The 12,245-nt window shown below is 32.8% G+C and overlaps 1 protein-coding gene across 1 annotated transcript in view; it reads right to left on the bottom strand.

Moving 5' to 3' along the window:
• The window catches only part of LOC103597049 (breast carcinoma-amplified sequence 3), a 135,635-nt gene that overhangs the window by 108,033 nt on the left and 15,357 nt on the right, over positions 1 to 12,245 (bottom strand). Inside the window, exon 3 of the mRNA XM_008580849.1 lies at positions 2,468 to 2,601. Within this exon, the coding sequence (XP_008579071.1) occupies positions 2,468 to 2,601 (134 nt within the window). The remainder of the gene's footprint in view (positions 1 to 2,467; positions 2,602 to 12,245) is intronic.

Below are 12,245 nucleotides of genomic sequence, written 5' to 3'. Positions count from 1 at the left end.
AATCATGAACCACCTACATGGAAATAACCTACCTTCAATAATTATTAATACTTTGAAAATTTATTGAATCTATCTCATTGTGCTTTGTTTTTGACAGAATATTTTAAAGAAAATTAGAAATATCATGTCATTTCATCTGTAAATACCTCAGTATGAGTTCGGGATATGTGCCTAAGAGATAAAAATGTTAAAAAATAGAACTACAGCACAATTACACACCCAGCAAATTAATAATACTTGAAAAATATTGTGTAATACCCAGTTGTGGTCAATTTTCTCCAATTCTCTCTTTATACTTTGTTTAAATCAGGGTCCAAACAAAGTTCACACACTGCATTTACTTGATGTGTCTCTTGTCTCTTGTAATTAACATAACCATCCCTCTATTTTCATTTGTCATCTATTTGTTCTATTGCCAAACAAACCCTCTCCTACTGCTAGATTATTTAACAGCAAATTCCAGACAAGTGTAAATAGTTTTTATCACTAAAAAATAAGGAGTTTCAACTCTTTATCCTCATCTAATAAGTCAAATGTAAAAATCTCACCACTTGAATATAAAATATCTTTTTATACTTGGTTTGTATGAAAAAAGATTCAATTGAGGTCCATACTTGGTACTTAAAGGAGACTTTGGAGAGTATCATATAATATATAACAGTTCACATTTCCCCCACCACACACCACCCTTTATTTTCCTGTTACAATTATTTGTTAAAGAAAACAGGTCACATTTTTAATATAAAACTTCCCACATTTTAGAGTAGGCTAGTTGCATTTTCATGATGTTAACCTACCTACCTATTTCTGTGTTTTCTTTAAAGTGCTAATCATATCCAGAAGCTGAATTATACTCAATTAACTTAGAGGGCTGAGTAAGAGAATTTCATAGATGATGTCATATACACCCTATTGCATCTCAAAGCACGTAATACCTCACTGTTTCAGTTTAGTAATGTTAAGATTCATCAGCTAAAACCAGGCACAGATGATTATTGCATACGTCCAATATTTCATTAGGGGTAGCAATTTAATGATTCTTAAGATTCTTTTCTTAACTTTTTAAGAAAATGTTTATAAAAAACTTTTAAAAGAATGTCTTAAAATTCTTTTATTGAACTTGGTTTATGGTGGAATTCTTCAACAGAAAAATTATTCCTCAGTTGTTTGGTTGTCTTATTAACTTGATACAAGAAAGGGTAAATGCTGGATACTTTCCCTTTATTAATCAGTTTTCAGAATAATGAGTCAGTAAACAACCTACAGTAGTTCCCGATACCTTTTTCTTTTCCTTAGGAATTATTATAAACTCATAGATTCTTATACATTTAAAATATTTCATTCTATTATACCTATTTACTTTGGTGGAATTTTAAGAGAAATAGCACTTTACACTATTGGGAAAGGATGGACTATCCCATAAATAGAGTAGGGTTAATAGGCTCTGTCTTAGAATACGTATATACAGTGGTATACTGGTAAATACAAAATCACTGGCTCAGTGAAACAAAAGGATATTCGGGATTTTAAGCTATTAAGATAATATACAGTATCTATCATGTGATAATTTCAGGCCGGCCTGTGGCTCACTCGGGAGAGTGTGGTGCTGATAACACCAAGGCCACGGGTTCAGATCCCTATATAGGGATGGCCAGTTAGCTCACTTGGGAGAGCGTGGTGCAGACAACACCAAGTCAAGGGTTAAGATCCCCTTACCGATCATCTTTTTAATAAAAAAAGGAATAATAATTTCACGTGAAGCACTTAGCCTGGTGCCCAACACAAGTACTCAGTAAATTATATACACGATGTGTGTGCTCATGCACATGTGCATAGTTATGTGCTGATAAATATTTAAAAACTGGCTCTCTGAGGAAAAAATAGCCCTGATTTGTAGTGTTTGTCAATTTTCACAATAAGATACTCCCACCATGGGTGATTTCACATTACCAATGTGATGTCACTAAATGCAGTGTTCAGGGAAGACATGCACAACTGGTTCTCACTAGACATTGTGATCTGCTCCAGTATGTCCATATCCATTATGAAACTAAACTACTTTTGTGTATATGAGAACATGTCTGTGCTTGTATGTGCGTGTGTGTTACATATTAATGTGTATAGAATCAAAAGGCATAGTAAAAGATCTTAAGAGACAGGTATCTAGTGAATGACAGTGTTTTTCTCTGGGGCAAGAAATGGTATTAGGGTGAGAGGAACAGTATAAACAGAACATTTTCCTCAAAATTCATTAATTTTTTTCACAATAAGGTGTTCATCTATTGCTTATGTATTTATTGGGTCAAAATGGGATTTTTTTCTCTTAATTATCTAACCCACTCTATCACAGAAAGCAATATTTTCTCACTAACATTAACATTTTGCTCCAATGTAATGTAAGTGACCAGCTAGATGAGATGTCATATTACACAAAGAAATCACCTCCTGAAAAAAATATACAACTTACTTTGGCTTCAGTTTCTCCCCTGTGAAGAGTGTACAGATGGTGGACAGCACTTTGTGAAGAAGACCAAGGATGAGTCAGAATTTGGAAGACATGAAAATCATGGCCAAGGGTGTCTGACGTAACTAGAAGCATTCCTGGAAGAGAAAAAACACAGGGAAAAATTGAAATGATTTTGTATGCGGATTAAATATTTTTTAAAACTACCCATATTTTAAAATATTACCCAAGGAAAAAAATTACCAAGAGTAAGAAATTTACCAAAATGGAAAAATTAAAACAAAGTATTTTCCCATGAATACCAAACATAATGTTACATCAGTGTACCGGCAAGGTGTAAACATTAGATGTACAGGTATTTCTGTATGACTAGCAGAGAGAAGTTTTATGCACCTGATTTTATAGAGTTCGCAATCATTTTTTAAAACACAGTTTGGTGTTTTAAAACACAGTTGGTGAGAGCACAGTGTTATAACACCAAGGTCAAGGATTTAGATCCCCATACTGGCCAGCCACACCAAAACCAAAAGAAAAAAACCAACAGAGTGTGAAAATGACATACCTCCATAGAACTAAAACCCATTCCCTCTTTTTGCCATTTCTCCAAAATAGAATTCTAAGTTTCAATTTATCTACTAATCCAACTACTAACTCCCCCATTTAATTTACCAGTTTAAAACTTGTTTCTACCCTGGTAGATTTATTGAATCTGCCTATAATGCCTTTCACAGAGCAAGTTCTTAATTTTGATGAGATGTCATAGCTAAGAATTCTTTGCCTAACCCAAGAGACAAAGACTTTCTATTTCCAAAGTTTTATGTTTAAAAGTTAGGTCTACCATCCATTTTGAGTTAACGCTTATATAAGGTGTGAGCTATTACACAAGGTTAACTTTTTGCATATGATGTCCAATTGTTCCAGCAAGATTTCTTGAAAAGACTATTCCTTCTCCATTGAATCAACATTGTCAACTTGCCAGAGATCAATTAGCCATATTTGTGTAGGTCTATTTTTGTAAGTTCTATTCTGTTCCATCGATTTCTATGTCTTTACTTTCATTAATACCACACTCTTGATTACTGTAACTTTATAGAAAACTTTGAAATCAGGTTGAGTCCTCCTTTTCTGACCTTCAGCATTATTTTAACTATTCTTGTTCCTTTACAGCTCCACATATAGAATCACCACTTTGATATCCACACTCAAAAAAATGCTTGGATTTTTTGGTGAATAGTATTAAGTCTATGAAATTAATTTAAGGATAAGTGACATCTTGAGTCTTCTGATCAATGAACACAGCATACTTCTTGATTTAGATTCATTTTGACTTCTTTTCCTTGTTGTTTTGCCCACTGACTTTGAATATATATTTTTAGATTTATTACAAATGGCTGTTTTTAATACTTCAATTATCAATTTTTCTTTGGTAGGATATAGAGTTAAAATTGATACTTTTTACAATGACTGTGTATTGTGCAAGTTCTAGGAATTTTTCCGTAGAGAATAAGAATTTTCTTTAATGACAACTATTTAGTCCAGGAATAGACACAGTTTGATTTCTATCTTTCCAATCTACATGCCCTTTCTTCCATTTTCTCATATTTGCTGAGGCGAACAACTGTGGTGAGAAGAGATATACACGCCTTGTTTCATGTCTTAGTGGGAAAGCATTCAATATTTAAGTACAATGGTAGCTGTGTAGGGTTTTTTGTTTGCCCTTCATGAAATATTCTGATATATTAGTCTGGTTTTGGTATCAGGATAATGCAGGCCTCAAAGAACAAACTTTATATTTGTAATTTGTGTCTTCTTTGTCTTTTTTTTTAATCAGTCTGGCTAGATCTGTTTAACGTACCCTATTTTGGTTTCATTATTTTCTCTGTTTTTCTCTTTCTAATTTTATTGATTTCTGCTTCTATTATTTCCTTTCTTCTCCTTGTTTCAGGTTTATCTGCTTTCCTTTGTTCAAGATTCTTAAGGTGGAAGCATAGATTATTTCAGGAATTTCCATCTTTTCGAGAGGAAGCATATATTGGTACGAATTTCCCTCTAGGCCTTCTTTAGTTGAATTCCACAAATTTTGATAGGCTGCACTTTCATCTACATTTAGTTCTAAATGTTTCCTAGAGACTTCTTCTTTTACTCATGGGTTACTTAAGGGTGTGTCATTTAGTTTCCAAATATTTAGGTATTTTACAGATACCTTTCAGATATTATTGCTAGTGTGACTTCATTATGACAAGAAATTATTTCTTTTACATTTGCTAAGCTTTGTTTTATGACTCTGAATGTGATATAACTAGGTAACTGCTCCATATACACTTAACCAACTGGAATGTTCTATAAATATCAATCAATTCAAGTTAATTAATAGTGTTGTTTGGATCTTCAATATCTGTATTGGTTGACTGCTTACTTGTTCTATTACTGAGAAGGAGTTAAAATCTCCAAGTATATTTGTGGATATGTTTGTTTTCCCGCTGTTTCTATATTTAAGGTTAGGTTCATAGACATTTAGGATTGTTATGACTCTTAGGTGAATTAACCCTTTTAATATGATCTCCCATTTTAATCTTGGTTATTCTCCTTGCTCTACTTTCGAAGTCTACTTTTTCTGATGTTAATATCACCACTCCAACTTTGTTTCGATTGGTGCATGCATGGTATATATTTTCCCATCTTTTATTCTATATCCATGAATGAATTTAAAATGGCTTCTTTTAGATAATAGATAGTTGGTGTCTCTCTTGCTCTCGCTCTCTTTTTAATCCAATCTCTGATTTATAATTGGTGTTTGTTGTTCATTCCCATTTAGTATACTTATTGTTAGGGTTGGATCTAGGTCTACTATTTCATTTTTTAAAATTTTTTCTGCTTTTCTCTTTGCTTTTGTTTTTATTTCTCTTTTCATGATTCCTTGACTTCTTGGATTATCTACTTTTAATATTTAATATTTAACTTATCTATGGGATTTTTGGCTATATATCTTTATATCAAATTTTTATTAATTATTCCAGATATTATAATACACATACCTAATACTGTGTGTCTGTCTGAATTTTGTCCAGATTTCATAACTAATTTCTATAGAAAGGATGGTTTGTTAGCTTACACTGCTATCCCAGGAATGGAATCACATTAGTTACTTTTAAAACTTTACTTTGTTGAAAGAAAAGACATAAAAGTATATTAAGCATGTGTGAAAATAAGGTAGTCATTTAAATGAGTAGATTAAGTATATTTAAGTTTGCTGTTTCCTTAGCTAATCTTAGGTAGAGATCTACTCACTACGTTAGAATAAAATATCATCCTAGATGCCCTGGCTATTTCCAAGAGAATATGTTTGAGATGATGAAAAGTACTATTCATTATATATAATTAGACAAATTATTTATTAATCCTATAACAGTATATATAACCTTGCATCCCATAATGTATCTAGTTATGGTCACGAGTTAATTGACACACTTTATATTCTTTCCTTATTGTTGTATCAGAACAATAAATCTCTGAGGTTAGACATGAATGCTTTGTTATCCTTTTGTGGAAAGTATTTTTCCACTTCTCCTACTTTTTTGCTGAGTTATATAGCAAGTTAGAATTATCACCACTCCACTTCTGTCTTCTGGTTCCACCTCCCTGCAACAAAACGCTTTTCTGCACTTGACAAACAATTCAATTGAAACATCATTATGACAGGAAGTAAGATAAACTTGCATTCATTTTACATACTCCATCCTTACATACTGCAAATAAACTTCCCTACATTTTTTAAATTCATGTCAACATTTTACTCAGAATGAGGGTTGAGATGAAAGTTCCCATTTGCCAAATCAAGACTATTACTCGTATTGTTTTACATATGAATAATCACAGATGAAAACTTTTCAATATGCTTCTAGCTTTTCAAACTGGCATTTATCTCTGTTTAGATATTATTATATAAAAACAATCCAAATTTTTAGGGAAACACACATTGAAAAATTATACTATTATCTTCCGTGTGCCCTATCTCAAACGTTTTTTTTTCCCATTCCTTCGTCCAAATGTGTCTTCTATAATCCACCAATGAGTTTATTTTCTTCATAAAACTTTTAAAACATTAAAAATTGAAAGAGCAAGGAAAAAATGAAGAACAACTAGTGTAGAACTATATAATCACGTGCTTTCTTTTAATTTAAAATTTCCTCTTTGCACACATTCTGTTAGGAAAATAACAAGCTTTATTTTTTTTGCTAGAAAACAAGTTTAAAAGCATATATACATAAAAGGAAAAACTCATACAGAGTAGACTGTGGCTTGAGAACTATTTATGCAGCATCAGAAGACTAAACCAGACTCTGGCCTGGCCATAAACTAAACCCACGCCCCAAATGAGGTGCCAAGCCACAAAAAGCATTTGCGTCATCTGGGAATACAAGGAAAAAGAAGGACTTCTAATTATAGGGCCTGGAAGCGGAAGCCTACAGTGATTAGCTGTTTAGGCACTGCTGTATGTTTATCTGGAAGCTTCCTCTCCCTCACTCTTTGCCTCAAGTTTGATAGATGAGCATTAGTGTCAGAGGGTAGGGAGTGAAGCTGGTGATGGCACACAGCGTTCTCCAAAATCTGAGGTAGCTGGAGACTTAACATTAAGGCTTTTGTGGCCTTCTAAGAACATAAGTCTTTTCAACTGGGCATCAGCTGGTTAGCCCAAAAATCAAAATTAAAGAGTAACAAAACCTCCACTGGGCATATGCAATAAAATCTTGGAAACATGAGTAGGTTTGTCTTTTTTGCCATATCCTATTTATAACACTTATCTAATTGTATGGTTCTTTATCATGTGCACACATGTGAAATGAAACATGAACTGGCAGCTATTTACATTCTTTTCCAAGAAGTGACACAAACACTAATGTGCCGGATCAAATAGAAATCTTTAGAGGAATTCAGATTATATCACTCATAAAAGAATTTTGTATTTTGCCATTAATTCTTGTGAATGTAGCACCTTCTAATCAATACCTGTATAGATGCAAACTTATAAATCATTTAATTATTTATAGAAGTTAATAGCCAAATCTGTAAACACAAAAGAAAAAAAACAGAATCCCAGTACTGACAGAAATCTTTAACCTCCTCAGATAGCAGAAAACCATAATATCATAGCCTACTAATGTCTGATTAATAAATCATTCAAACTGAACATGAATACTTGAAAACAATGGTCTCAAAGTCTCCATTTAGGCAGCATCAATTCTTAAGCAGCTTACATCAGCACATTTCGTAAGCTGCTTAAAGATACTGGTAATCAAATTCATCAATGTATTCTCCCATTTTAGTAGCCCAGAATATAGTAACTCTTTATCAAACATACTATATAACAGCTGTTAGAGGCAGAGAAGTAAACACTACCAAAGGAGATGACTTATTTGATCCCTTCCTAAAATCGCATATATCTGTAACCAACATAAATTAGAACAAAGTCTATTATATTGCCCTTATTTGTCCCATGTGGAAAAGCCTGAAGCCAACAACTGGTTTTCTAGCTCGCTTTTTTAAACTTATTGTATCCAACCTACTGCATTTTTAGCAGTTAGAAATGTCTTAATGACTTTATTTAAACATTAAATTAATTTTCTTTCTCTTTGAGTTGTGAAATTTATAGGTTTACAAAGATATCTTTAGCTGTATGCAATGGGTTTACATATTAAGTATTCTGGCATTCACTATTTTCAACAGATCAAATAGATATTTAGGAAACTGTGATACGTCAATGTGTGTTCTTATTTCTCTAAGAAGGTAAGTATGTTTCTTGCCACATGCCAGAATATTTTATAAAAGTTTATTCATCCTTATTAATGCATAACTTACATACAATAAATGCATTTATTTTAAATGTATAGTTTAATGAGTCTGACAAGTATGTACACCTACGTTAAGTACTCCCATAATAAAAACAGAGAACATCTGAAATAATTGTCTTGTTGTCTCTTTACAGTCAGTCTATCCCTTCCCCATACTCCTGGCCCCAAGCAACCATGGATGGGCTTTCTGTCATTACGGATTAACACTGCCTGTCTTAGAACTTAATGTAAATGGAATCACGCACTATTTTCTGAGTCTGCTGCAAGAAAGAGGAGTTCATTCATTTATTTATACTACTGAGTAGTATTCCATTTTAAGGATATACCACATTTTATACATCCATTCCCCAGTTGTTTCTACTTTTTGAATACTGTGATTCAAACTCCTAAAAACGTTCAAGTGCTAGTCTCTGTGTAAACATGTTTTTATTTCTCTTCAGTGAATATTTAGGAATTAAATGGCTGTTCATATATTAAATGCTTAACTTTATAAGAAACTGACAGTTTCCAAAGTTCCTATGTTTATTTTACATTCCCACAAGCTCCATAACCTCACCAACATTTGGATTTTTAAGTCTATTTAAATGTTAATCATTTCAGTGGGTATTTTGTGATTTCTCAGTTTTAATTTGCCATATTCCCCGGTGATCAGTGACGCTGACCAGTTTTTCATGTGCTTACTGGTGATTTGAATATTTTCTCTTGTGACATGACTGAACATTTTTTCCTCATTTTAAATTGCACTGTCTGTCTATTTGCCTATTTGAAATTTTCTCCCTGTCTGTGGCATATCTTATTTTCTTAACATCATCTTTCCAAGAGATTTTTAATTTTCATGAAGACCAATTTAGCTATTTATGTTTCTGGTATCCTATCTAAAAAATTTTTTTTCATCCGAAGATCAAAAGTATATATAACCCTATATTTTCTTTTCAAAGTCTCCCAGTTTTAGCTCTTATATTGTCTATTTCCCAATTATAGTTAATTTTTGTGTATGCTCATTTTTCCCCCCAAAAGATATCCCACTTGTTCCTTACCATTTATTGAGAAAACTGTACTTTCCCTATTGAATTACTTTGATCTACTTTTGTACTCTATTCATCTGTCTATATTTATCCCCCCAAAATCTTTTCTTGATTACTGTACCTTTAGATTTAACTCAGAAATGTAGGTAGGTTAAGTCTTCGAAATTTATTCATCTTTTTAAAGACTGATTTGGTTACTTTAGGTCCTTTGAAATTCTACAAAAATTTAGAATCAGCTTGAATTGATTATTTTTGGTTTAAACATTCACTTTTTAATAAAGTTAAAGATTAGTGAACAATAATAATAAACAAAACACTATTAACACATCATAGCATAAAAGTGACAAAATATTTTTTACAAAAATATGCTTTGGTATCATAACTGAACAACTTTTCTTGTTTGTATTCTAACATCACAACATGGAGCATCACTGGCATGGCACAAGTATTAAATTAATTGGATGAAGTAGTAGAATTAGGAAGATACAGAAGATTAATTTGACTTATAACTTAATTCAAGAAAACAGCAAATGCCACAATTTTACTGTTTCATATCTCAAAAAGGACTTAGGAACAACATGCTTGATTTCAATTAACAGACGTGATAACTGAAACCCACAGACCATGAGAAATATAAATTCAAAAGTCTAAGGATAAAAGTGTTTGCTTGTGTTTTCTATTATTATGTACCAACACAATTCTAGGTACTCATGAGGCATACGTATCTACACCACAGTATTAGACATGATGACTGACTTCAAGAAAAAATTATATACACAGAAATATACACACTCAACTAAAGCTAAATTAACGTCAGGAACAATAACTGCTAAAAGTCCTAATAAAATGCAGAGTGGAGGTTAGCAGGAATTTGGTAGACAGAGAGAGTAGAGACAAAATGAAATATAAAAAGCAGAAGGAGGAAGCAAAAATAAAGAAGGAGATTATGATGCAGAGCAATCAGCATGAAGCAGATTGTTTATGTTAGGACTACAAAATATAATTTGAAAGGTAAATTTGGAAATTGGGAATTTCCAAAGGAATGACATTTGGTATATTTCAGAGATGTATGAAATAGATCTTTTGAAGTGTGTGGATGTTACTTAAAGAGGTGCGTGTATATATATACAAATTCACCAAGCTATACATGTAACACTTATGCAATTTAGATAATGTAAGTTACAGTTCAATAAAAATGAAGAAAAGCAAAAACAAAAATGAAGGTGAGGAGCAAGGTAAATTTGGTTTTATATAGAGTGAATGGAGAAAGGAAAAAGACAAGATGTTAAACATATCACTTATAAAGTTAAAATACTTGATTAGCCCCCCCACGTCTATGGGGGAAAAATAAGGAAGGAAAGATAAAAACCCCAAACACAGCAGTCAGAGAGGGATATATAGAAGAGACAAGTATTTGGTGAGGGGTCAAAAAAGAGGTCAGTGTGTCTCATATATGCAGCTTGGTCAAATGAGTGGTCAAAACACCATGAATCACAAGCTTTGCACATGCATGAAAATATAACAGTCCTGAATCAGAATTTTAGCAGAGGAGTAGAGTCCCGTGGCAATGCAGAAAATCACACGGTGAAAGGCTGAGCAAGAGCACTTTAAATGCACACTTGCTCTCCTTATAAAGCCCTCAGTTCTCCCTGATAACCCATAAAACCATTAACCCATTAATCCATGACTGGATTAATCCATTCAAGAGGACATACTCCTCCTTGCATTCGAATCACCTCTTAAAGACCCTACCTTTCAATTACCACACTGGAGATTTAAGTTTCAACATGAGCATTGGAGTGGACAAACTTTCAACCCAAAGCAAAATCTTTCATCAATTCATTCAATATTAGTCACACACTTTTGCTCAATTAAGTGAGAATACTGTGACAGTGATGGTGGAGAAGGGGCAGGATTCCTCACTTACTGATGAACACCCAGGACACAGGACTGTATTAGAACTTTCATGGGACCTAAGCATTTTTGCCTTCATGAGCCCTCTCCTCCATGAAAAATTACTTAAAATAATATTTTATGCCTGCGTTTTATTTTAGGACTTAATTCTATTAACTTAAAATTTTGTATTCTTTTGCTTTTAAAAGAACTGAAAACATTATGGTAGGGCCCTGAAAGTATTATGAGCCCTAGGCACTGCACCTACTATACCTAATGGTAAGCCATCCCTGCAAATTTCCTTCTTAACTCTCATGTAATTACAGAGACACAATGAACAGTGGCAAAGAGAACTAATTCTTCAGGGAGTAATCCATTACGTAAGTAAAACACATCACTTTACGAGATGATGAAACAAAAGAGTAAATATAAACCTATAATGGAAACATCCCATTCTAAGAAAATAAATTCCTCAAGCTTCCTTTGCTTTGTTAACAATGTAGTATAGATGACTGGTAGTGATAAACCAGAAGCTGTCAGATGAAAAATCTCAAGCAACATTATTCTGTAAATCTGAGGCATTATAGATGTTAACAAAGATCAAGACAAGGTATTTATTCTGACCACTGGCTGGGATCAATAATAACAACTTTCATGCTAAAACAAACAAAACACCTAATTTATTTTTTTATTTTTAAATTTTTTTAGCAATATCCCACAGCAAAGTGTTTTATTTATTTATTTTTTTCGTTAAATTTTTATTTTGTCAATATACAATGTATATGATTATTATGGTCCATCACCGACACCTCCCTCCCTCCTCCCTCTCTCCCCTCCCCCCCAAGAATGTCCTTTCCGTTTGCTTGTTGTAACAACTTCAAAAAAGTATAGTTGTTATATCTTCTTCCCCACCCCACCCCCGGTTTTTTGTGTGTGTGTGTGTGTGTATGTGGGTGAATTTTCATTTTGATGTGCATTTGACATGCATAATTTATTAGAAAGTGATAGTTGAAT

The sequence above is a fragment of the Galeopterus variegatus genome, unplaced genomic scaffold (assembly GCF_000696425.1).
Source record: "Galeopterus variegatus unplaced genomic scaffold, G_variegatus-3.0.2 Scaffold2176, whole genome shotgun sequence".
Lineage (NCBI taxonomy): Eukaryota > Metazoa > Chordata > Mammalia > Dermoptera > Cynocephalidae > Galeopterus > Galeopterus variegatus.
The sequence above is the reverse complement of the archived record's forward strand: the minus strand, read 5'-3'. Positions and strand labels throughout refer to the sequence as shown.